Source organism: Lepidochelys olivacea, assembly GCF_965140295.1.
Source record: "Lepidochelys olivacea isolate rLepOli2 genome assembly, chromosome: 7".
NCBI classification, from domain to species: Eukaryota; Metazoa; Chordata; order Testudines; family Cheloniidae; genus Lepidochelys; species Lepidochelys olivacea.
The window spans coordinates 96,202,000-96,229,587 of NC_140417.1; the positions used below are offsets into that span (position 1 = coordinate 96,202,000).

Here is a 27,588-nt window from a genome sequence, read left to right on the forward strand (position 1 = left end):
GGATCTATGTTATTTTAAAATATATTGTTAACATTTCTTTCGTGGGCAAATCACTCCTTTCCCCCATAGCCATTACTCCATATTATCACACGAGGATTAAGATCACCCCGTCACTAATAAAAACATGCTATTTGGTCATAGCCAGTTTTTTCTCCTTACTTTTTAAACATATCTATAGAGATAATGTCAAAAATGGGAATAATTGTCTACACCAATTTCATTAAAATTAATATTGTTTTAAATTAAAATTAAACACAAAAAACTGCTGACCAGGTCTAATATAGATATATGTTTATAGACCTTGAGGCCTTTTCCACTTAGGGATTATTTACAGAGGAGGGTTATGGTTAGTTCTGTAGAACAGTTTATTATAACATGTTTCAGAGTAGCAGCCCTGTTAGTCTGTATCCGCAAAAAGAACAGGAGGACTTGTGGCACCTTAGAGACTAACACATTTATCAGAGCATAATAAAAAAGTCTATGCTCTAATAAATGTGTTATAAATGTGTAAAGGTTATAATGTGGCTCTTCCCTACCCTTGTCTGCACTGGCCAAGAGAATATTACCACAAATCACCACACCCTGCAGTTTCAGTGCAATAGGAAAGGAATATGCTGCTACAAAAATGGAACTAGGGTCCCTAGCCATTTGCTCAATTAACATTTTTGTAAAATGCATCAACATTTTAAAAAGGCCTATCTTTTGTTTTCTTTTGCAGCATGTTTATTACCTCAGAATATGCAGTGCTGATGAGAAAGATAAGCAGAGTTAGTAATTAGATAATTAGACGGGGTTTTCTCCATATTACTGAACCGTGGGAAAATAACTAGAGATTTAACTGTCAAGTGTATTCAGGGTGGGTAGTCACAGAGAGGTCTCAAAGTTGCTGACTCATGTCAGGCTGTAATGCATTAAGCACAAGATCATGTGAAGCGCGTTATATTATATGGGGAGAAAGCCACTGCCTTGCTGGGAAATTGCGTAAAGCCGGGGGGAACAGACATCTCAGAGGGTGGAGTTATCGGACTCTCACCATCTCAATGCAAATATAGTACCGTTCATAACAGGCTGACAAAAATCCTTTGAAGTCTAAGAATTAACATATCTCAAACATGTTCAGATCAGCTTGGAGGAGTGGAAGAACATAAGCTAGTTCATTATCTCTGGGCTGTATAAACTCATACAGTTGGCGGCTGTTTACTGAAACAACCTGTAAAAGTGTGAGCTAGTATTTGCCGAGGCTAAGGACTCTGCTGTCCCAGACGCACTTCAGACTGTAAAAAGTGGCTCTTTCTCACTCTTATCTGAATCATCCCTTAACAGACTTTGCCTCTTTAACAGAGTTTACACTCCCTGTCTTTGATCTACTTTATAAAAACATTAGGGCTGTTTACTTTGAAATGCACCAGCCCTGTTTCTTTTCTCTTATTTTTTTTTTTCTTCCAGACATTGACGGTTAGATTCGAAACCAGCAGCTACTTCCTCAGGGTTTCCTTTCTTTTCTGCCCAAGGCCCTGACACATATTCCCCCACTGACCGGTTTAATTCTAAAATAAGATCACAATAAATTAATTGCCTCTGCTGTCCGCCGACAAGAGGATCGAAAGAATTAGATCATGCTGCCAAACAAAGGAACACGCGTGATATGGTTTCTGACCTTCTGTTAATGAAGGAACTTGCTCTGCACTACTAAGGTCAACACGACTTCAGTGATAGATTTCTCTAGAAGCGAGAACAAGCCTTAAATGTGTAGGTAAGACCATATATTTGCCATATATTTAACCATACTTTAAGATCAGTAAGAATACAGGAACCTGCATCAAACTACGTTCCCCACATCGCCTAGTTCAAACAACAAACACTTGTGTTTTATTCCCCTCTGGCCAGGTGTATCCTACAGCCTTAGACAACCTGTCTACATAATGGGAAGAATATTTCAACTTTAATTTCTTGATGAAGTTTACCTACTGCCCAGGCCCTGCTTTGCTCTAACCCTTTCCAGGATTACCTTACCTTTGCTGGTAAAATAACTTTTGCAAGCACGGGAGCAGACAGTGTGGGTATTTCCAGCTCCGTGGCAAGCCATGGGGCAGCGTCTTGGAAGCTTTCTTCAAACAGTACTTTCTGAATCTTTGTTCTTGATGGTCGAAGATAAAGATTTAAAATCATCGAATGGCTCAAACGCGGCAGTAGCTGGAGTGAGTAAAACAAAAGTGCAGGCCCTGATGTAATTATTACCAGCTGTATCATTAGGGGGTGATTCCGAGATGAACTTGGCGCCAGGTCAGGTAGCCTTGAGTTCTGTTAACAACTGTGTTCAGAGATTAGTCGGATGTAACAATCACCTGAAAGGGGAGATTAAAGGGTCTCAATGGGATCCTTTGTTCTCGGCCTCATTTGATGCTTTGGGGCCATTTCAAATCACGTCGCGGAGGAGCTTTAAATATTTGGAGACCCAGGGGGATGGTTAGTCGGCCTGTTGTGGCGAGGAAGAGCTCTAAGGGGCAAAGGGCACGGAGGATGGAGAAGGGGTCTTTCTCGGTGGAGTGGCTCGCTCAGAGCAGCCATGAGAAAGCCCAACCTGCAAGTGGGGTGTCTTCCACGCACCACCCGCCGCGGGGCGACCAGTCCCTGCCCAAGAATGTAGCTAGAGCCCGCGCCAGCGGCGATCAAGAGAAGAGAAACCCAGCGCTTACCAGGCCAAGCACTAGGGGCCGAGAGAGGCCGCCTGGGGGCGCCCGGCGGAGTCCGGGAGACCAAGGTGAGTGCCAGCCTTGCCCATCCACGTGTGGAGTAGGGCAAGAGAAAGAGTCATCGGGGCGGGATCCTAGTCGGTCCCGGCCAGGGAGAAAAGGGTCTCCGAGCCTAGGGGACAATCGCAGTCTCTTTCTATGGAAGGGCGGCAGGCTAGGGGGACCCCAGTGGGGCAGAGACATGTTAAGGAAGCTGAGCCCTAAACTCCAGTTCATGTGGACGCTTATGCCAGAGCTGGCTGAGAGATGCTGCCCTGGCCTTCCCACCCACCGGCTGGGCTGAGCCGGCCTGCGGGTGGTGAGGCCACTAGGAGTCCTCCGTGGTAGAGGTCAGGCGTGGGGAGAAGGGCTCTGGTGGGACATGGAGGCCCCATGTCAGTGTCCCCTGGCCAGCTGAATTCAGCATATAATGAATGCCACGTGCCCAGGGCCGGCTGGGGCATGAGGCTGCCCCCTCCTGGCTGCGGGTGGGGCTGCTCTGGGTCGTGGGGGTCTCTCTCCTCACGCCTTGCTCCCGTTATTCCAGCTGCCCTGGGGGAGCAGGAGGAAAGTGGCCCAAGCAGCGCCGCGTCCAGCCCGAAGGAGGCGGAGGCAGAGGCAGAAGCAGGCGGGGAAGGCAGCGGCTTGGAGAGCTCCTGCGGCACCCAGGCTGGGCGGCCCCGCACCAAGTTCTCGGCCTCGCAGCTGCAGGAGCTGGAGAGGAGCTTCCGCGAGCAGCGCTACATTGGGGCCAGCGAGAAGCGGCGGCTGTCCAAGGTGCTGAAGCTCTCCCAGACCCAGGTGAGGGACAAACCGGGCGGGACTGGGAGTGCCCAGCCGCTCAGGCTTAGTCCTCAGGAGAGCATCTGTTCCCTGGGGCGGGGGGCGACAATATATTCACGCGAAGCCGCTCCCCTATTGTGACCGAGGCCAAGAGTGTGCGAGAGAGAGTGTCATGGGCTCGGATCTCCTGTAAACCCTTTTCTAGTCCCTCGGCTGGAGCTCCACTAGCCTTAGCTAAGGCCGGTACTAGCCCTACATGGATTCTACCCTCAGCCTTCCCCCCGCTTAATTCAACGCGCCTGAGCCTGTCTGGGATTAGGTGTCTCCTATACAGCGCCACTTGTGTAATGTGGAGTCCTCATAGTGTCAATGCTTGCTCCAGAACATTGCTATTATTAATCCCCTAGTCACCGCACAAGCGGATAGGTTGTCCCGAAAAGATCAGAATCTAATTTGACAAGATGTTACAAATGGGCGTTACAAAAAGTGAATGGGACAGAGGACGAGTACTCATGACAGGAATACATACTTATACAGGCTAGCTATTGGGCACAATTTGATCGTTTCAAGTCCTAGTTATGTGTTCAGATTTAAAGGATCTATAATGACTAGAGATCAGCAATGCCCATGGGCCATCTACGGTCACGAGGTGGCCACAACAGAGAAAGCAACAGCCAAGAAATCACATGGGGAACCAGTGGGCAGCTCCTCTGTAAGAAAGGGAAAGGGAGTCAGGAGGGGGGCTGAGCAGCAGGCAGGAAGGAGAAGGGAATGCAGAGAAAGTCCATGCTTGCAAGCGAGGAGTCCCTGCACAACAGTGGTAGGTTCTGCAATTTCTGAGCCCCACCTAGAATGATAGAACCATAGGGTTAGCATGGACCACAAGACACATCTAGTCTAACGCTGCCAAGATGCACGATTTGTTGTGTCTAAAACACATCAATATAAAGCAGAGTTTAGGACTTACCAAGAATGACTAAATGACAAAAACAAACAAACAACCCAGGGCAGAAAATCTCAGAGCAGGGGTCTGGGGTTGCACTATAGTGCTAAAAATACATGTCTGACACTTAGTAATTCTGAACTGTCTTAAAAAAAAAAATTTTCAGATACAAACTTTGTTAAATGGGAGATAGGGGTGAACCCAATATCTCCACAGTGAAAAATAACCCTTAAAACCAGATAATTTCCCCCCTCCCCCAATAAGAGACAATGAAAATTAAACACATTACACTGGAGAAGCTGGAAATACCATAGCTAAAATTCCACTTTTTATACCACAGAAATGCATATCGAAAGTCACTCCATGCTCTCTTACATCAATTTGACAACACAAACAATGAGCCAGATTTATTCCTGGCTTTCAGTGGATACAACTCCTCTAAAATCAATTTTATTGTATCTACTCTGGCCCAATATGAACAGCATATAACCTACATGCAAATAACATTGCATGCTTATATTTTCAGACACTCCCAACACGTATTTTACTAGACTACTCTAGGCCCAGTTAAGTCAGCAGGAGCAGTTGTGCTTAAAGTTGAGCCTATGCTTAAATATATGCAGGAGCTTTAGTTTGAATTTTAAAATTAATGCACACTAAAGTCTTATTGAAACAAAGGTCCACCTGGGTTTGCAAATTCACATAGCTAGTGACTTTATGTAGGATTACATACAGTCTATTAAAAATATTTGGCCACTTCATTATTCAAGAGTATACTGGAGAAAAACATTCATTAATCACCAAAGATATGCTGCAAAATGCAAGTGCTGCTGGACACAGCTACCCTATCTACAAATGCAAACCTCCTGCAACCCAAAATCCCTTAAAAAGATGGTAAAAGCATAGTGTGGTGAGGGAACAAAAGATCAATTTAGGAAATGTGATAGCAGAAAACATTGAGAGGGAAAGAGGGTAGCATGGAACAGAGTTAATGTTTGGGTAAGCTTCCTGCACACTGCCATACTATCTGTGTGTTTTTGTTTTTTTTTTTGTTTTTTTTTACAGTGGAACCTTAACTGAATTTCCAGGCTAACAAAGATTGCACAATTTAATATTCTCAGGGTGTTTCCTCTGAAGTAAACTGGTTTCTTTCCATATTAAGTCTGAATTAAGTTTGCTGAAAAATAGGGGCCAAATTCTGCGGTTCTCTCTGTTGGTACTTATATGGATCCCAGTACTGTAGTATGAAGGAGGTGCAGTGGCTGAGTGGTTAAGGCACTCAGCTACAATCCTGAAGGTCTGGGTCTGGGTCTGAGTCTCTCTTGATCTCATACTGAAAGGCCACCTCCAGTTCATTCAGCTGAAAAATGGTTACCTGCTCCATTGAGTTAGGGCAGTCAAAGCTGATCTGACATGATGCTCTGGCCACATCACTCCCTTGTGGACATTGTCTATGAAACTGCATCCTTGGGGAACTTTGACTGTTGTGCGAGAGTCTTACTGAAGTCAGGGAAATTGCTCCAGCTTCACAAAGTTGTAACAGCAGAATTTGGCCAGTGATCGCCAACAGTTAATGCATTTCTAAAACCATTGCACATCTTTATTTGGCAAAATAAATTAGCAATAGTCTCTTGGATTTTTATTTTTCAGATAAAAACCTGGTTCCAGAACCGTCGTATGAAGTTCAAGCGACAGACCCAAGATGCCAGGATTGAAGCTCTCTTTTCAGGCTTACTTTTACCTTATCCTTACCCAGAGATCCAGACACCCAGTTATCCCCCTGGGATGGAGTTCAACGTCTCCTCTGCTGCTGCTGTGACCTGTTCCCTTCACCCAGCTATGCCAAGCCCAGCCCTGCTCCTGCCTCCTGCTCCAGCTCAATCTCTTCAGGCAGTTGTGCCAGCCCCAACCTTGCTGGTGACTGCTGCTCCAGGATTTTCTTATCAGTCTACAGTTCCAACGGTCTCTCTAACCCAGAATCATAATAGGCTGAGATTCCAACCATATCTTCCTCCCTCTTAAACATGAATAAAAGTGCTCTGAGCTGCGAAATGAACTTTTTAAAAATGAACTACCTGAAATCATGAAGAGTACTTATTTAACTTATTTTTATTATAGTCATTAAACATTAGTTCAATATTTCAAAACTTAATTTTCTGGTTATTTTGTTTTTAAAGCAGTGTTTTTAAAGGGACACAGTCAAGTACAGGTTCAAAATGGTAATTAGAATAGGCTGACAAATGGTAGAGCAAGGGGTTGATATTGCAAAAATTCTGCGTTCTTCCCCCAACCCCACACATGTTGCCATTAAAACTTCAGTGAAGACTGTAAGTATCAACCAACTCTGGGAATAATGTTGTGGGAATATAGGAGTGATTTTGCTCTGATTATTAATTTGTAATAACCCAGCACTTTATCAAAAGTTATAACTGTCTCTGCAGAAACAGCATCACTCAACCAACTGTTGCCTACTGAATCCTAGTTGTAGAAATATTAATCTATTAAAATAGCTCACGTCGTTCATAAGAGTGTGGCAGGGATGGTGGTGGAATTGTTTAACAAGTGCATGGGGGGACAATAGGATATTTTTAATTTCTAAGACTAGTACTTTACCAGAATTCACTAGTTAAAATATTAACACTTGACAATGTCCCTTTAAAAACATTGTCAAACTACCTCTAAGGAAACTCTTGTAATAATTACAGTAATGGGAACAATTGACTGAAACAGGGTGTGTGAGTGGCAAACACAGAAGTTCAAACAACTATATGCGACTAGGGAGGATTATTGTGGCTTTCATAAGTTCATTTGTGAGTAGAGGCACCTTGTAATTAAATATTTTCTTGGAAAACTAAACTGTCAGAACTAACATCCATTTTCTATGAAATAGCTACCACTAGCAAGCCAGAATGTCTCTCGTAATTAATACTTGTTTCCTTATATTTCATGGAACCAAATCTTTTATTCAAAACTCCTATTTCAGAGATTCTTTCCTAAATAAGGACTGCAGGATGTGTTCTGCAGTGTAATCACAGATAATTGCTTGGTGCCTTGTGAATTTAAGATTTGAGCATTGCAAAATTTACATTTTACATTAATTTTAATATTCAAATTCCACAAATAGCTAGTCATTTACAAGTGTCATTCAAGGCCAGTTAACTTCAGGATGTTACTCACAAATTGTATCTGTGTATACATAATAGAATATAAACTGACTCAGCATGAGTGTTTAAAATAAAAGGTGACTTGTTTTATTACTCTCAACTTCATGGCAGTTGTTTTGTAATATGATAACTCTGGAAGGCTCTATGTGATCAACTTCAAGGAATGGTCTGGGAAGCCCAGAACTATTGATTGCGATGCAAAATAGAACACCAGAAAAACCTGACTAACAAAGACAAGCTGGTGATGCAGGCAAAAGAGCTTAATAGCCCTCTTGCTTCCTGCTCATACCAGGAGGACAGCTGGGTACTGAAATGAGAGACTTACAAGGAAGGCTGGTGGGGTTGGGAAGAGGGGCAAGAAAGCTAATTTGCAGGTAAGCAGTGGGAACTGGAGACCTGGAGGTAGAAAACGGATGGGCAGGGGGCAAAGAAGGTAATGGAGGGAGGAGAAAGTGGGAGTGGTGAGGGAAGCAGGGACCCCTGTATGGAAAAAACTGGGCTGGTGGGTAAGGAAGGACTCAGACTGGAGGAGAAACAAGGACCGGTCTCTGGCATGTGGTGGAGGGGACCATGGCAAACATGCAGAACCTGCCATGAGCAAGGGGTGAGGAAGGCTTACAGAAAGTCCCTGAAATGGCTGGGAAAGTAGCACATAAGGAGCTTGGGTGAGATGAAAGGATTCTCTACTGCATGAATACCCTTAGCCTAGAGAAGCTAAGGAAGTGCAACTCTTTCATCCAGGGTCATGACTGTGAAGTACCAGCATTCTGACATTAGAGGTCACCTATGGCTCACAACACTCCTTTCCTTTGTTTTGCCTATGGGAACAGTACAAACAACTATTTACGGTTATCGATTAAGGTTGCTCAACTGCATACACTAACAGAGCTGTGAAAACTCCAACAAGAAGTAGGCAAAAAGTTTCTATCTTCCCTGCCCCAGCTTTTTGTTTCTGGCAAAAAGTGCAAATTCAGAAACACATGTTTTGTGAATTCATGCCAGTTTGCCTGAATTATTATATTAATGTGATCAAAAAGCCTCAAGGCTGAATTCAACATTTTTGAAATTAAATGTTTCTGGCTCAAAAAGACTAAAATTGAAGTAAACTTCAAAACATTAAAAAATTATTTCAGCTCAAACTAAGTGTTTTGTTTGACCCAAAATGATTTTTTTTATTTAAAAACAAACACACCACAACAAAAATATACTTTGATTCATCAAGAATTTTGAAGAGTTTTTATTCTGGGTCAACCCACAACTAATTCCTCTGCTTATAAACCACCTCCCCATTTTTTTTGAATCAGTAGCAAATGGAAAAATTCATTCTTTATTATATATCATAGAATCATGATTTTCCTCTTCGAAAGCATATGCTTGCACTGACGCACACAAACAAATGCAGTCTTTATTTCAGGGAAGTGGAGGGAGAGAAAAGGGTTGGTTCGGGGTGAACTTAATGCCTCTATGCTGAGGCATCAGCACAAGAAAATTGAACGTTTCTTTCCTATATCTATCTACCTGCAGCAATGTTTGGCGGTAGCCATTGATACAGATACATTGTGGCTGGAGAGCTGAAGCAGCAACGCAAAGGTCTCATCTCAAGGGCCAAAAGGGCGTGTTTTTCAATCATAGGTTTCAGAGTAGCAGCCGGGTTAGTCTGTATTTGCAAAAACAAAGGAGGACTTGTGGCACCTTAGAGACTAACCAATTTATTTGAGCATGAGCTTTCGTGAGCTACAGCTCACGAAAGCTCATGCTCAAATAAATTGGTTAGTCTCTAAGGTGCCACAAGTCCTCCTGTTCTTTTTTGCAATCATGTTAAGCACAAATAAAAAGCCCTATTGTGGCCCAATCTACACTACAAAGTTAGATCAACCTACCAATGGACAGAGGAGCTTGTGGCACACTGGGCTTCCTGCCCATTGCACGGTGCTTTGCATCCACACAAGCACGCATGTCAGGGGTTCTGCAACAATTTTTATAGTGAGGTGCCGATGATGGAAACCATATATATATTTGGTGTCTGTTTTTCCTACCTTAACCAAGGGGATGCAGCAGCACCCCTAGGGCCAGCACCACTGTTTCATGTGTGCAATATACAACTTTGGCAGCTGTATAGGGACGTGCTTCAAGGGGCTTTTTCAATTGTATTTAACTGGATTAAAAATACACGCTTCCCCTCCCCCCCATCAATAAAGGGCCAGTTTTCTAACCAAGGTTAGTTCAAACAATTGAAAAGCCCTATGAAGATCGAACATCTAAAGCCATGTTAACTAGCTGCAGTAAAGCATGGAGGCAGGAGGAGAGTCTAACATGCCTAACCAATGCAGTTTCAATGATTGTAGCCTGTACCTTAACAAGGCTTTCCAGTTGTGCTACACCCTTTTCTCATTGTAGTCACAGAGTTTAAGGGCTGGAGGGACCACCAGATTGCCCTCCTGTCTATTACAGGTCACTAAACACAACCCAGCCACCTCCACATCAAGCCCAACAGCCAGAATTAGACTAATCTCCTCAGGCCTGGAATATTTCAAACTATTTCATGCTAGAGGCAAAGACATACTCATTGTGGCTCTGCTGATGCCTTAGCACAGAAGCAGGGGGCTCTTGTCTCCAGTTTCCTCCATACAACCAAGATTAGTCAGTCCAGAATGTTATTTCAGGAGGAGGGAGGAAATGAGTACAGCTATTAAAGGAACTAAAAAAAGTGAAGATATCAAGAGCAACATTTTTAAAGGGGAGCAATTTTTAAGTGTTTCTTCTGCAAAAAAAGATTGCTTTACTAAAAAGTTACATGGAGCATTCAATAGTCCTCTGTCAAGTCCTTGTGCCAAATTTGTAATTTAAATACCATTTAAAGAGGGATTTCATTCATACTTTAAGGCAAAGATTTTCAAGAATATGTTACCTTCCTAAATAGCACTCTTGAAAATTAGCCTAAATACCCAGCAATTTCCACTGAAGTCAGTTGGAAGCAAATCCCAGCATCTATACCTCAGTTTTCCCCATAGTAGAAATAGTAATACCTATTTCACGAGCTTGTCTGCACACAAAAGTTGTACCATTTCCACTGTAAGTTTTGTAATGGATTTAAACTGATAAAGCCTGTGCATGCGCACTCATTTAGAAGTTTATAGCAATGTAAGTTTGATTCAGTAAATTACCAATGGAGTTAAATCAATATAAATCAGTGCAACTATTCTATGTTCTACCTTTGTAAAACATTTTGGAGGTTCTTGGATGGAAGATGCAATGGAAGTGTAAAGCAGTAATTTATGCTCACAAAACAATTCACTGACTGCCACTTTGCTCCCTCCTGTACATAACGCCCCACCCCCCAATAATTTACACAGAATCCTATTATAGAAACACTATGCACTACTGAGGTCACAAGACTGTACATTGTACTCCTTTAAGTAGCGTAAAAGTTTTAATTTTCACTGGCTGTAAAAACAGGCCAGTTAACACTTGGATGAGAATAGGAAAAGTGGACTTGGTCAAAGTCACAAATTGCATAACTGCCAACTCAGGAGCAGGAAAGGATGACAAGACAATCTGTAAACTTTTAGTTCCAATGTGCCACATAATCCTAACTGGGTGTTCTTGTTATACAATATAGAACACTGAAATGGTATTTCTAGGTGTATAATCTCATCAGAAGCCATTGATTCATTGCCAGCTTTCTGACTATAAGCAGAGTGTTACTACCAACAATTAGCAAACCTGAAACCTAATTGTATCTGGTTTCTGGGTTGCATATGCACAGAAAAAACTATTAGATGCACAACATTACTATAACAAAGCCTCCAGATTGATAGTTTCTTCACAGTTGATAAGATTTTTGCTATAGGCTAAATGTTTGCATAATATTTTCAAGTATGGGACTCCAGCGGTTGGTTTTGCCTCTCTAAAACAATGAATTTTATCTCATAGCCTTGCCTACTTGGTGTGAATCCTAGTGTAGGTAAGGCTGTGTGGCTAATCCTGCACACAATTTGCTTTCAGCACATCTACATTAGGGTTCTCACCAGTGCTAGCAGTAGTTCCAGTGGAATTCGCCTCCTGTGGACAGATTAATTGTCAATATGGAATTTATAGCAAAAGATCCTTTTAAGCATCCACACACTAAAGGAAGATAGCCTAGTCCATCAGATCAGTAACCTTCAAATTACATAGGATGGGTATAAACCCAAGCATTAGGACTGGAGTGACGCTAACAGCATTCAATCTCAATTAAATACAATTATACTTAATTTAGGAATGAATATATTTAAACTTTATATTAAAAACATACACTTCTACAGACATTTTATGTACAAGTGAACCATATATAGTGTATTATATTATACCTTTCTCATATCTTCCACTTTGCTTTGGTTATAATGTTTGAAGAGGATTAAATTGCTTGTTGTCCATTTTGTTCTGTATGACTGGATGGACAGAGCATTGTGGTAGAAAATGTTGGTGGAAAAAAGGGAAATCATGTGCCCTAAGGGTGTATGATGGGTTTTGGGAGTCATATATTTGAAAGGAAGAGTTGAACTGTAAAGCAGAATTAGGAGCAAAAGGCAGCAGTCTTTGTTGTTGTGGACTAGGATAGTGGGAATAATCCTGTAACATATTAGGTGGGGTCCCTTGCTTATAGCCATAGAAGGGATCTGAAGATATGAGGCTATTATGGTGGTCTTGTATTTGCCTCTTAAATTTCATCCTGCGGTTCTGGAACCAGGTTTTGACCTGGGGGGGGGGGAGGAAAAAAAGAAATGTTAAAGAAATCAGGGTCCTAACAGAATAATTTATAAACTATCATGTATTCAGAGCATCTGTGACTGAACTCACAGTATAAAATAACTTGAATTAAAGCATTGATCTGATCAGCAGAAAAATTTCCATATTGTGTAATCTCATAATTTATTATTTACTGTGTGCAATTGCCAGAGATAGCTACTACAAAGAACTAATCAGGGGCTTCATCCAGCTTCCATTTCAGTCAATGGGAAATCACTGACCCCAATGGGAGCATATTAGGGACCCAAATCTTAAAATCCATTAATTGTGAACAGCCCTTGACTGATTCTACTCAAGCTGTTAAACAGTGCATAAGCAAGTGCTTGCAGGATCGGAGCCTTATTTAGTAACTATGTTTTCTGTCCAAGTGAATATCAAATAAAAGAATATTTATCAACATCAGATCCCGGTTGTATTTCTAAGTTTTAAAAAAGGATTAAGTACAAATGTTTAAGAAAATTTAAAGATACTCTTCGGACGCATGAAAACGTGGAATTAGGCTTCTAGTAAATCCTGCACTTTCTTTAATGGACAACATGCCGTGCCCTGCGTTTATAGGCCGTGTCTGTAAACAAGGCCGTAACAATTTGAATACCAGTCCCCATCAACAAGAAATCATAACCAGTTATCTTTATGCTAAGCACCCGCGCGGTTTTACATATGGAGAGCCTGGACAAGTATGAATCAGTGAGTGCTCTCTCTGCTCAAGTGAGGTGGGGAAACTGAGGCACCGCGGGACCTGACTGAAGCCAAGGGGCAGCTGGAGGGGCTCAGCGTCTCTGAACACGCCCCTGCAGCGGGACCAAGAGCAGCGAGCGGCCCAAAGCTCCCCAGCCCGGCGCTTGTGGCTCTAACCGGCTGTCTCTGTGCCGCGGCGACTGGGGTTGGGCACTGACCTGAATCTCGGACAGCTGAAGAGCGGCCGCCAGCTTCTTCCTCTCCGCCGCCCCCACGTACTTCTGCCGCTTGAAGGTTTTCTCCAGCTTGCCGACCTGCTCCGGGGTGAAGGCGGTTCGCGCCCTGCGCTGCTGGGTCTCGTCCTTCCCCGGCGGCGAGGGGATGCAGGAGGCGGCGCTTTCGCTCTCGTACCCGGAGGACTCGTCCGCGCTCACCCAGCCGCCCTCGGGAGCTGCGAAGGCGGAGAGTAGGTTAGGGCTCCGGTGCCCAGCGGGGGCAAAGCAGCCTGATCGGGCCCCTTGGCTTGCGAGCTACTCCCCTCTTCCCCCAGCCAGGGCAGCTGGGCAACTGCCCTTCCACCCCGGACCAGCTGGAGGCTCTTCCTCTCGGCCGGATCAGGACCCTAGATCCCCCTCCAGCACCAGCCACCACCTCCCCCTGAGCTTGCCTCGGACTTACCGGGACTTGCTCGGCCATTGGGCAATTCCTGGGGCTTGGTGTCTTCCAGCTCCTCTCGGCACGAGCTCCTGGGCTGGAGCTGGCCCCCGGCCGAGGCTCCCCCTTTGGGCTTTGCTTTGGCCAGGCGGGGACTCCTGCTGAAGGAGGTGGGGGCCCGCGGAGGAGGCACGCAGCAGATGTGAGGCCTGCCCGCTGGCCTTTGCTCCTCGCTGTCAGGCTGGGCCGGGGAGCCCACGAAGCAGGCGGCCTCGCCCATGGCGAGCGGCGGCTGAAGGAGCTGGGCTCAGGAAGGAGCTGCCTGCAGCTCCCTCGGCCTAGCTAGCGCTGCTCGGCTGGAGGGGAGGGCAAGCGGGTGGGTGGGGGGGGGCTCCATTTATTTATAGGGGGGCCCTCCCCCGCGGGCTCGTTTGCAAGTGTGAATCCACATCAAAGTACGGAGAGAAAAGAGATAACAGCTGTCAGTTAGGAGTAGAGTTCACACGTCTGGCAAATGTCTGCAGCCCCTGGCTCCAGAGAGTCTGCAGGATTGTTTCTGTCCCCCTTGAAATGCAAACCTGCTCTGGGCCCCTCCTGATTCTCCCCTGGAGGGGGGAGTGGCGGCATGGACAATTCCAGCCGCACCGAACAAAAGACCAGCAAAAGGGCTTTTAAAGACAGTTACACTCCAGCTAATGGCAGAACGATGGGGTTCAATCATGTCCCTTCCAAACATCGATGGACTAACACAAAAGGCACATACGACATATTTTAAATTGCATAGATCTCCAAGCATTAGCAACCGCATCTCATTACAGCCATAATCAGGGAGCCCCTTAGGGCAGGGGCGTGAATGGAGCAGCGGTTTTGTATCTTTATCATGCAAGGTTCCGGTTCTATGTCTGAGAACATTTATCACCCATTAACACAACCCAGAACTCTGTTATAACAGAGATTTTACATCAATCCCTGCCTTTCAAAATGCAGATCTAAATGAAGCTACCAGGTAGGTAATCCTTTGAAATGTCCTCGTTAGACTGGCAGTATATATTTCAGAGGCAAGGTGGATGAGGTCATATCTTCTATCGGACCAATTTCTCTAGCTGGCCCGATAAAAGATATGACCTCACCCACCTTGTCTGCCCAATATCCTGAGCCCAACAGGCTACGACACTGCAAACTATTTTTCGGGTCGGCAAAAGCCGTAGGGGGACTCCTGCTTAAGGGGAGAATAAGGGGTAGTCTAGCAATCATGTAACATAAAACGTTACTACGTGGTAAATAAATGTCATGATCGATTTCCTATCAGAATCCCTTCTACGTTCCCTATCAATACCCGCATCCCTTCTGCTGCAAACTAACGAGAAGAAGAAATCCAAGTCCATTGTAAAGGTCGTAGGGAGACGTCAAACGTCTGGGTTGGCTCGATTTCCCAGCTCCGGGCTGTATTATTGCTGTGTTTCTGGTTTAACGGGTACAAATTGAACCCTGCACTCCTCTCAGCTTGAATTTGGCGCCAATTGTCTAGCCAGAAATGTAGCCAATCTTTCACCAACGCCTGGAAGTTTAGCGATCAAAGCGATACAGGACCTCATCAACTTCAAACCACCCCAATTTACACGTTATTTATAAAGCATGACTTCGCCTCTGTGATGCAAGGGGCAGAGAATGCTAAGAACCGCCCAGGGGGTTAATCACTGTAAGTATCATAAACGGTATTAGAAAACCTGTCACTGAGCATTTTCTGCGTTTAGATAAGCCAGAGGAAAAACATACAGCAAGCACAAATGAATCGGCTATAAAAGACACCGGGACACCATATATTCAGATTGTTCCTAATTGGGAGAGCAAACAGAAGATATTCCCTCTCTAACCCTGAATCCTGATACCAGGGCCCTGTTCTTACAGGGGCTAAACTTCCAGTGAACTCACTGAGCCCCCGCTGAAGCCCACCAGAACTGAAGGATTTGACTCAATAAACTCTGATCTAATGAGCAGCGTGTTTGTTTCTTCTTCCTATAACTAGATTATTGGTCATAAATCCCCCCTTCTTTTCCCAAAGGCAAGTTTCACTGAAAATGCAATGGTATGTGAGTGAGGCTCGTTTCCAATTCCGCCCTAATCATCTGCTACTGATGTCTTAACACAGGGAGCTGCAGCATATTATAAACTTGGACTGATCTGTATCATAGTTATACTAACTATAAATGCAGGGGGGCATTAAAGCCCACAACTTTACAGTAAGAGTGGAAGAATCTTTCTTAATCCTCCCAAAGCGCAGAGATTCGACCGAAGTGGCAGGGTGGCCCATTACACCCAAGTAGGAGGGCAGCAGAGCCCTCGGAGCAGATTTTACCCAGCACCCCCATTTCCCACTGAAGGTCTGGAGAGCTGCATATGCTGAACATCAGGCCACATGGACCCAAAAAGGCCTTCTGAGAAGGGCTGGCAGAGCTGGCATGGGCGTGGTGGGCTCAGCCGGCATTTTAACTTGCAGGTTCGGTCTCCACTGTGCGCGCAAAGAAAGCAGCAGCAGCCCTGAGGATGCTGCCCCCCCCGCCCCTTTCTTTTGTCCCTGTAATTCATACCTTAACAAGACACTTTGGGGGGGGGGGTTCTATTTATTTTCCAACCCCAGATAGAAGTAGGCTTTAAAGGCTCCGCCTCCCCCCATTGTTTGCTGTATTACAACTAAACGATTGTGATTAAACACACAAGCTATAGCGACTCACACCCGGTCCCTGGCATGACCTGACCGGGCAGCGTCGCCATAAGAAAACAGGTTAGCTACAACCGTGATTGAATCATGCCAGGCGCTCAGCCAACTAGCCACAGCTCCCCGACTCGGGCTTGTTACACTGGTCAGTCCTGAACTCTGCTGCTTCAGCTGGGCGGGGTTCCTCAGGCTGCCCCTTTCCGCTCCGCCCCAGGACGGGCAGGGGGGCTTGAGCCCGGCCCCGATCTCCCTGGCCTGGGGCGTTTCCCATCGCTCACAGCTGTGGCTTTGGGACGCTCCGCGCGCCTCGCCCGCAGCGTTATCGCGGGGGAACAGGCTCCAGCTAGTTCCCTCCGAGCTTTACACGCCGCTTCCCCACACCTGCCTGCTCGCAGCGTTTCCTCTTCCAGAGGACGTTAGAGCAGCTGCTGTTACCTCTAAGCTGGGAACCTCTACCACGGGACTCAGCCAGCTCCACTGCGGGTTGCGTGTTAGGAAACACCCGGGTCCCGTCTCTGACGGTTTAAACAGTGAGGGCTGGGGCTTGTTCATGGCCGATCTTTAGCGTGACTGAGCAAGGGAGAGATTTCCCGAAGCTCCTGCACGGCTCGGAGCCAAGAGAGCAACCGCTACACACGGGTGCAAGGCAGGGTGGGCTCAGACAGGCTCCAAATCCCAGGGGCCGCCTGTGCAAAGCGTCTCTGCTCTACGAGGCTGCTCGCTTTGTTTTCTCCTTCGTGCTCATTACTTTAACTCTGCAGAGGACCCCTGTCCATTTCAAAGGCTCTCCGCGCAGAGGGGTCAGTGGCTAACGGCAATGGAGCTTGGCAGGCGATTCCGATCTGAGAGCCCCTGTCAGCACACACACACACCCTGGGGAAAAGCACAGAATAAAGAGGGAAAGGCCTGGGCTGAGAGCAGCCACCCCTCCCTGCATTTCAATAGCCTTCCTGGCCATTACATACCTGTAGTCACCTCTTCTGTCACACTCACAAGTTACTTGGAGCAGAGTTTTAGAAAGGCGGACAGACGGGGCAGTCATAGAATATCAGAGTTGGAAGGGACCTCAGAAGGCCATTTAGTCCAAGCCCCTGCTCAAAGCAGGACCAATCCCCAATTTTTTCCCCAGATACTTAAATGGCCCCCTCAAGGATTGAACTCACAACCCTGGGTTTGAAACCACTGAGCTATCCCTCCGCCAGTCCTTCCCCCATGAGGTGGTTTTCTTCATACTTACCCTCCAGCACACTAACAGCCCATGGTAATGCTATGTGTTTAAAGGCTGTACTACTCCAGAGAGTAGCTCTGGGTGTAACTCCATAGAGTGGGTTAGTGATCCAGGTGGGTGAAGTGACCTCATGCACACTCTAGAACCGAGACTTTCCATCCAATTTCCATTACATTAAATAAATCCAGTAAATACCCATTGTAGACTCTCCGGGGTAGATTGTTATTCATAGTACAGCCATGTCCAAACTGTGCTCCCTGCTGCATAGGCAGGAAGAGGTGCTCAGCAGAGTTTGCAGTCTACAAAGACAGCTAGGGGCCAGAAAAGGGAGTAAAAGGTTTAGCAAAGGAGTCAGCGTGATGTTTGGGACGTGTCTGGATGGTTCAGTGGTTTAATACTGTTTTGTATGTAAAAAGTATCCCCAGCTGCTCCTCCACCCAGCTAGTATTGGCACCACTTTTTCCTTTTTTGATATAATTTCAGCTACATTAATATACTTTGAATCCGTAGTGATTTTCTTTCTGCCTCACCCCAGATCCCGCCCGCCCAGCAGTTACAGATGCTTGAATTATGATGCACTCATGCAATATTAGAGAGAGAGGTACTGACTGACCTATTTATAGTTATAGGTCCCATTTAGTAATATTACTGGTCATTTCTGATGTTAGCATAGCAATATAATAAGGACCTAGGACCACACATACCCTGAGACCATAAGAATGGCCATATTGGGTCAGACCAAAGGGCCATCCAGCCCAGTATCCTGTCTACCTACAGTGGCCAATGCCAGGTGCCCCAGAGGGAGTGAACCTAACAGGTAATGATCTAGTGATCTCTCTCCTGCCATCCATCTCCACCCTCTGACAGACAGAGACTGGGGACACCATTCCTTACCCATCCTGGCTAATAGCCATTAATGGACTTAACCTCCATGAATTTATCCAGTTCTCTTTTAGACCCTGTTGTAGTCCTAGGCTTCACAACCTCCTCGGGCAAGGAGTTCCACAGGTTGACTGTGCACTGACTGAAGAACTTCCTTTTATTTGTTTTAAACCTGCTACCCATTAATTTCATTTGGTGGCTCCTAGTTCTTATATTATGGGAACAACTAAATAACTTTTCCTTATTCACTTTCTCCACACCACTCATGACTTTATATACTTCTATCATGTCTCCTCTTTTCCAAGCTTAAAAGTCCTAGCCTTTTTTTTAAAAAAAAAAAAATGAATATCCTGAAACATACTCTCCCTCCCCATGAAAATCAGATTTACTTGCTCTCTACTGAAGTGTTCTGTGGATGTTATCTTTGCACATTTCCTTTCCCATGGCACCTGTAGTATATGACTAACTACACTTAAGCATATCTAGCATCATGACTCCTTTCTGTATCTTTCACCTCAAAACTCTGGTATTAATATTAAATATAAATTAGGTGCCATTGTGAATCACAGCTCTACAAACAAAAATGCTCATCTCTTTACAAAACTATCTACTAGCTACAGACAAAAATCAGACAATGTTAAAAATGGTTCAGACACAGCCTTATTGCAAGCTAATGCAAACAATGCTTGAAAGGCCACAGTGGAGAGAAGACCAAAACACCTGAAAAGAGGAAGGGATTTAAGTCCCTGTCTCTATAACAGCTCTGAGGACTAGAGACTCTCTCTCTTTTAAGAAATTGGAGATTTTCATGCACTATCCTGATCCCAGCAATTGAAGCTTTCAGAAAAACATTAAATACCTGGTGATTTAGCCAAGAGAGCTGGCGACAGTGGAAGACATGGTCAGGTATTGTGTCTGGATAAGTTGAGTATAAAAGTTGGAATAGGAAACAAATCTCCATTCACATCTGTATCAGCAATGAGCAAGCTAAACAGTCAGAGGGCTACTTGAGTTGAATGGAGTCATTTTAGCCCCTATTTGTTTAGATTGCTGGGTGCTCTAGTGGTCTCTCTCAACCTTTCCAGACTACTGTACCCCTTTCAGGAGGCGGATTTGTCCTGCGTACCCCCAAGTTTCATTTCACTTAAAAACTACTTTCTTACAAAATCAGACACAAAAATACAAATGTGTCACAGCACACTACTACTGAAAAATGGATTACTGTCTCATTTTTACCATATCATTATAAAATAAATCAATTGGAATATAAATATTGTACTTACAATTCCGCATATAGGATATAGAGCAGTACAAACAAGTCATTGTCTGTATGAAATTTTAGTTTGTACTGACTTCGCTAGTGCTTTTTATGTAATCTATTGTAAAACTAGGCAAATATCTAGAGGAGTTGATGTACCCCCTGGAAAACCTCTGCATATCCCCCAGAGGTACACATACCCTTGGTTGAGAACCACTGCTCTACAGACATGTCAAAGCTGGATTTGTGGGTGGTTCTGTTGGCGTGTTCTGAAGATGTGCTACTTCTGACTTAGGGCCCAGGACAGGTGTGGCAGAGCCTTCCCAAAAGTGTGGGGGCCAGCAGGGACTCCTGACCCCTCCAGGGCCCCTTCCTCCCCCTTCCATCTGAGGCTCCACCCCTTCCATATGAGGCCCTGCCCCCAGCCAAGACGAAAGCCAGTGTGGGCCGGGAGCCACAGACCCTCCACCTGCCCAGGGACAGGTAGAGGGTTTGCAGAGGGTTTCCAGCTACCTGTTTCCAGGGTAGGTGGAGGGTTTGCAGCTCCCCTTGACTCAGCTGTGGCCGGGGAACAGGGCCTTGGAGCTGCAGCTCAGCCATAGTAAGAGATGGGCAGCTGTGGGGAGCCGTGGACCTTCCACCTGCCCTGGGCAGAGGGCCTAGGGGACAGGGACATGGGCTGGGGGCTGCTCTCGGCCCCTCCCCCACCCCAGACAGGTGGAGGGTCTGCAGCTCAGAGCACCATGCTGTCCGGGCTCCCCAGCCAGACTCTCCGGCCTGGCCAGGGGAATGGAGCCTTGGGGGGAAGAGGAGGGGTGGGGAGGCCTGTGGTGAAAAGTGGACAGGCTAGGTACCCCCCAGTTCTGGCACCCTTGGCCCAGGACACCTGGCAAAAGCAGAGACTTGCCAACCCATTTATTTGGTATCATCCTCTGCCCAGGTCCACTGGGTCAAGAGCTTTGGCCTGGTGGTGGGGGATGGGTGGCCCTCATTCTAGCTCCCCCCCCACCCATGCTGTGGGCCATCTGTTGGGGTGTTGGTCCAGTGCTCTGTCTGGGTGTCTACATTTCTGCCATTGATCCCCCCCCCAATGGAGAACTGGGGTGATCTTGAGGCCAGAGCGGCTGACCAATTGCATAGGTGGACAGGGCCGCTCCGGTGCCTTTCCTACAGGGGAGAGCACTGATGCTCAACAAGCTGGTCCTGTCAATGCTCTGGCACCAGCCAGCCTCCAGAAGATGAACCTGGAGTTTTTCTGACCAGGGCCACACTGGGTCTCTGCAGGGGTCCTGAGCCTCCCCCTGGAAGTCAGCCAGGACTTGGACTGCATCCACAGCAAAGTCCATGCCTTTCATCTTCAGGCTCTGCAGAGACAGCTTTACAATGCAGGAAGTCCACATGGAGCATGCTGGTGCATGCTTTCTTCCACTGCCTCTGATACAACCGGCAGCCATTTTACTTTGAGCTGAGGGGTCTCCCCTAAGACAGTTCTGAGCAGTCAGTCTTCTATCACGCCCTGGAAGCTACTTTCAGAGACGGGGTCCACAGTGGCAGCTGAGGGGAAGGACCTCCACACAGAGCCCCCACTACACAATCCACACCTTGGTGAGCAGGTGACAGAGTGCCCCTTGGTGCACTGGAGGTTGGTCCTGGCTGGTACCACTAGAGTTGGAGACCTCCTGGACTATGATCAGAAGGATTGGGTGGATGCTGTGGCACATAGCCAGTGAATGGGGCTGTCCACCCTGCATGTCCCCTGTCATGTGCTCCAGTAGGTGAAGGCAACCTTGCCTCCTGCTTCTCTTGCTTTCCTCCAGGTGGTCCTGTGGGAGGGTGTTCCCTGCCAACCTCTCTAGGGTGACCAGATAGCAAGTGTGAAAAATGAGAATGGTGGAGGGGAGGGGGGAGAAGTGTGGAAAGAGGAGTGGCAGGGGAATAGGCACCTATATAGGACAAATATTGGGACTGTCCCTATAAAATCTGGACATCTGGTCACCCTCTGCCTCTTACCCCCTGGCCCACCAGAACTCATCATCAGGCCTCTGCTCCACAACCCTCCTCGGCCACCTCTGACATGCAACTTCAGTTGGCTGAACATAGGGTTACCATATTTCAGGTTCCAAAAAGAGGTCACTGCTAGAGTGGGAGGGGTGCTGGAGGGAAGGAGAGGGCCTGGGGGGGGGGAGCTGCAGTTGGGGGTGCTGGAGGTGTGCACGTGTATACTGGGGGGAAGGATACTCTGGGGGTGCAGGAGGGGATACTGGAGGGATATGTGCATCCTGAGAGGGGTATTTGGGGAGTGCTAGAAGGGATATCTGTGACAGGGATACTCACTGGAGGTGGGGGGCAGTGTCACTCCCTGTCATGATGGCAGGGTGGCTGGCGCAAGCCCAGGATGCAGTGCCAGCCATCAGTCAGTGCCTCCCTCTGGGACCCCCCACCCTAAGGCTGGGACCCAGGGCCTGGGTGGATGGGATCTGGCAGCTGTGACTGCAGGTGAATGGACCAATCACCTGTAGATGTAGGGAGGGATCAATCAGGAAGCAGACCAGTCAGGGCTCTTTCTGAGCTGCAATGACTGTTCTGCAAAAATCCCAGACATTGCCTGTTATTTGAAAAAAATCTGCCCAGATAGAAGGTGTAGGATCAAAAAAAAGAGGCAATGCCTGGAAAACCCAGACATATGGTAACCCTAACTGAACACCATCCAGCCAGACTGACTCCAAACTATACCCAGGAAATGCTTGTCCATGCTCATGCTTCATACCATCCACTTCCTCACCCACATGTCCTACCTTGACACCCAGAGGCAGGACATGTTGCTATCTAAGGAAGATGAGGAACTCTGGTTGGCTAGTTGTTACTTGACTCTGGTCCCATGGCCCACCAGGGATATTAGCTGGTGGCTCCTTCATGGAGCTGTAAGCACAGGCATATTCCTGCCATGGTTCTTGAACTCCCATCACCTGTATTTTCTGTAGCCAGAAGGAGATCCTTGCACACAAATATATAGAGCATGTCAGGCTACAGCTACTCTTGTGGGTCCTCCAGAACCTCTTAATGAGGTTCTGGCTGCACTTTTCCTAACATGTCCTGCTCTATGTACACCCTATCCATGGCCCCACAAAGTCACAAAACCTCCTCATCAACCTCCTCCTGGGGATGGCCAAGTCAGCCATTTATCATACCAGGAGGAAGAAGCTTGATGGGGGATACTCTGGACTTTTGGCTCCTTATATGTTCATGCCTCTGGACAGAGTTCCTGTGGGCAGTGTCCACTGACACCTTAGATGCCTTTGAGGAGTGTTGGGCATTGCCTTGGGTTCTTTGCTTGGTGTCCTCCCAGATCCCTTGTTATTAACCTTTGACTGCATTCCCTCTCCTGTATTTTTTGTTTGTTGTTCCCAGAATTCAATAGTAGCTTGGGTTCAGTGGTTCTACCACTTTAGCTGAGGAGGCCTACACCCACCTGTCCCATTACTACTAATAGTTCACATGCGTAATAGGAGCGAGATCTCAGTCCTGAGGAGTTTACAATACATACAAGGGATCGAATTTATAACCAGACCAGTGCCGGTGCTCCCCCACTGTGGACTCTAAACAGGAATATTCCCCTCCCACCCTCAACACATACTAATAATTAATAGGGGACCCTCTTGAGCAGCTTGGGGCCCTAAGCAATTGTTTAGACCCCTTATGCTTAGAATTGTCTCTGCTTGTAACTAAAGCCAATAGGATGGGATGGGATGTACCTATCTTCTGAATTCTATGATTTTTGTTGTCACTTTATTTTATATTTATGAATAAAAATGGTAAACTATGCAAATTTGACTATTCTTGGTTTTGAAAAAGAGAATCCATAACTTTCATATAACCTCTGCATACACATAAAATGCAAATAAGTTATTGACAAAATATTTCCCTACCATTTTTCCATGTTATCAATATTTATGATGCAATGACTTAATTCCTCCAAGTTCAGCTTCGGAGGTTCTGCTCTCCCTCTTGTAAAGTGTAATACCTTACAAATATAAAACAGGTTTCAGCTCCTAGGATTCCATAATGATGTCCCCAGTTAGAGACATACAACACTACAGAAAATCAATCATTTCCAGGGTGAAGGACACTAGCCAAGAGGCAAATAGTGCAATAACAGGAGGGGAAATTTTGACCAAGACCTTTGGTGCAAACTCCTAGTTTGGGGGCCTTGGTACCAGTAAGATCCCCCAGAAGGACATTATATGGTGGACCCATGCAATGAAAGAAATAAACCAAGTGTTCCTCTGTTTGGTTCCTTTTCTGTGCATCAGTTGTCTGATCACAGCTGATGCCGTGGTGCACTGAACCTTGGGTAGCAGCATCTAAGACAACCAGAATATGTCTAGGAGCTGCTACTGCAGCTGACCTCCATATACCCTCCCTACCCTGTGTGACCTTGGCAGCCAAAGTCACAAGAAAGCCCTTACTGTTCACACACCAGGGCTATCCTATGGAAAAGTCACTCATAGCATACTCTGTAATACTTCCTTTTTCAAGTGTGGAAGGGCTGAGTCAGCCCAGTAGAAACTGGGCCCCTTGCTGCTCTCAGCAGTGCTTTGCTGTTGGGTTCATTAGAAACATGGCTGGAAGAGCCCAGCAGCTCATATAGTCTGTCCTCCCATATATCACAGGCCACTAACTGCCACCCAGCCACCCCAACACCTAACCAACAACCAGAACTAAGCCACAGTATTACAGCCCTGAGGCAATTACATTATTGTGTGCAACAGTCAGAGAACAGGAAGGACTAAGGTGCACCAATACCCAAGGCCACTGAAGTGACAGGGGATTGATTAAATGAAATATACCCAAAGGAGGGTATATATTTTGGATGAGATCCATATATGTTATTTAAATGCACACCAAGATTCACTCTATCGATGAAAGGGCATAAGAGTTTTATTGAGAGAGAAGAGTTATATTTCCACCCATAGACCTTTCCCCAGGCACATAATGGGGCACAAACCATACCCACCCCACTGAAAGGCGCCAGAAGTCTAGGAGCATCTCACGTGGCCGGGTTTGCTGATCAAAGGGACCCGAACTGGGGAAACTCTCACTGTCCTCAGCCCCTTCAGCTTTGATTGTTCTCAGACTTTCCATGGGAGACAATGAATCCCTATACTTCACTTAGGCACACACATCGTTATCTGCTCAGAGGGGCAGCTTCCTTCTAAGTATGGCTGATAAGAAAATTGATCACTGTTTGTAACGCTCACTGCCCCCCTTAGAAATGCTAACAAGTTTATTCAGCGAGGCTTTGATGCACTGATACATGCTATTAGATAGTCAATTAGGCATCAACGAGATTACTTGTTTAAGAGTAAATGCCTTTTTATTTGAAGTACCCGTGAACACTAACCTGGCCATTGCCCCCTCACTCCCTTCTTTACAGCTGGAGGCAGAATACTGGTAACAATTATGGGGATGTTGCGGAGTCGTTTTAAAATATCCCCCTTTATAATGCCGCCCTTTTTTGAAATACAATTTTAAAATTCGATCGCATGTTGCGATACGTCGATTTCCCTATTTGGGCAATTACATCACAATTATGAGAGTGATCATTTTAAAACCAGATTTTGAAAATCTCATTTAGCTCTTCGAAAATTAAATGACCACAAGATGACCAAATAAAGTAAGGCACGTGTAATTAACCTAAGGTCTATCCTTCACTCAACACCTCAAAACAGCTGAGGGACGTCCAAAGAACCCCGACACATTACAGTATATTGTTCAAATGTGAAAACACTGTTACTCCAGATAATAAATAAGAAGTTACCTAGGTTAGAATAGATCTTTGTGGAAAGGAGGAAACTTGTTGTTTTTTTTTTGATTACAGAATTATTTTACTTTTGGGTCCATTAAAATCATAGCACAGAATTTTTTTTCTCTAGGAGGAGAAGAAATCCTTTTCTGCACTAGGTTTGTTTGTAGGCAGCTGAAAGGAAAAGTTAGGCTTTGCACAGAGCATGTACTGAAATCTGAAGGTCTCTCCTCCCCCTTCTCGACTCCAAGCCCTCTGGGCTTTTTCAAGTTAATTGTCATCTAATTACCTATCAAAGAAAGAGATAATGGGCAGCAATTAGATCTAATGGCCCTGCAGTGTGAGCTCTCTCCCGATTAGCACACAGCACGGAATTGCTTCACCTGGTTTGAAACCCGGTCCCTTGAGTGGCTCCACCGAGTCTGCGAGCAGCAGGGGTCCAAATATTCTGGCCAAACCTCTAGTATCCTGGCAAACTACTCTGGCCAAATTGGATAAAGGCGGTTAAGCAAGCGCAGGTTGCAGACATCTCTGGCATTATTGCCTTGCTAATTAAATCATGTTCCCCACGCTGCAGGGGCAGAAATGGTTGGCAGCGGAACTTTGAAGTCGCTGCTCGAGCGATTTTGCATTCTAGCTTTTTCCTCCCTAGTAGCGAATCTCTCCATCGCAGGTCCCGCGACCCATCAGATGTGTCGTAAGAAAGCCGATGGTAGAACAATAATAGCAGTTTCACTGCGCTGCTTTTTCAAAGGCACAAGGAACTCGCTTTCACTCCCCAAATACCTTACCCAAATGCGATTAAAGAGACAAAAGGGGATGTCTTGCCCAAAATAAGGGATTTGCTCAAATCTGCTGGTGGAAAAACCCACCCAACCCTCCTCTGCAGGGTAATTCACACACATTTGAGTTGCTATCAGTCCAGGCTTTTGTGTATTAAAGCGTGACCTCAGTTTCTCTATCTCTCTGGCCGTTTGGAAGCGCGGACCCAAAGTTTGCTGCGAAGACAGGGCTTGCCACTGGGTCAGCAGCTCTTATTCCTCTGTCTACTTGGTGTCCAGTGTGCTGCATAGTAATTGACCATCTCCCTCTAACCCCGAAGTAGTTGCACTTTAGTGTCCCAACCAAGCTTATGCAGAAATATTAAGCGATGTGGGTTCTTTGGGGATGGAATTCGCTACAGTGTATACTACAAACATTAAACGTGTTGCTATAAAACTTCAGCCGTCTGTTCACAAGTAAAAATTAAACACTATGTCTGGAAAAACAAACTTGCAAAAACAAAACAGAGCGGTATTTTTGCAACATATATGATATAATCATGCTTAATAAACTGGAATGGACTGTTGGCAAAAATGTATTTGCACAGTCCTGTTTCACTTAAACTCAATCATTGTTCTAGAGATGTTTAGTTAAAATAGGTTTCAGAGTGGTAGCCCTGTTAGTCTGTATCAGCAAAAAGAATAATGAGTACTTGTGGCAATTTATTTGAGCATAAGCCCCCCTGGGCCAAAACCCACTTCATCGGATGCATGCAGTGGAAAACACAATAGGAAGATACATATACACACAGAGAACATGGGCTTATGCTCAAATAAATGTATTAGTCTCTAGCCACAAGTACTCCTCCTTCCTTTAGTTGTTGCCAGATACAACTGGTATTTGTCAGGTGGATGCCAGAGTTGCTATATTACACTTGGAAGTTTAACCCAGTAAAACTATCTCACAGTCATACAGGCAGATTTTGGCATAAATCGGGCCACGCAGTTTCTGGTTAATGTTGCCAAATGCTAGAAGATTTCAGGCGGTGGTTGAATAGTCATTATGCAAAGTGCTCATTAGCACCTTCTTAAGTGGTGAGAGGGTGTTTCTGCCCTGTCCTTTTTTTCCCGCAGTAGTTTTCTCCCAGCGCCCAAAGCCAAAGACAAAAGGACTCCCGTTCAGGAATCATTGCAATGC

General features: G+C 45.8%; 2 protein-coding genes across 2 annotated transcripts; one reads left to right on the top strand and one right to left on the bottom strand.

Annotated features, from left to right (window-relative positions):
* The first annotated feature begins 2,026 nt into the window (after positions 1-2,026).
* On the top strand, positions 2,027-8,668 carry LOC311524476 (uncharacterized protein). The gene is made up of 3 exons (XM_084635619.1): positions 2,027-2,761; positions 3,280-3,533; positions 6,109-8,668. Exons 1-3 carry the CDS (start codon positions 2,401-2,403, stop codon positions 6,478-6,480), a joined length of 987 nt encoding a protein of 328 aa, XP_084491745.1. The 5' UTR covers positions 2,027-2,400; the 3' UTR covers positions 6,481-8,668.
* A 3,260-nt stretch (positions 8,669-11,928) lies between these two features.
* Positions 11,929-14,603, bottom strand: LOC311523181 (homeobox protein vent1-like). The gene is made up of 3 exons (XM_084632945.1): positions 13,767-14,603; positions 13,307-13,539; positions 11,929-12,359 (listed from the first exon to the last, which is right to left on the bottom strand). Exons 1-3 carry the CDS (start codon positions 14,020-14,022, stop codon positions 12,000-12,002), a joined length of 849 nt encoding a protein of 282 aa, XP_084489071.1. The 5' UTR covers positions 14,023-14,603; the 3' UTR covers positions 11,929-11,999.
* Positions 14,604-27,588: the final 12,985 nt, after the last annotated feature.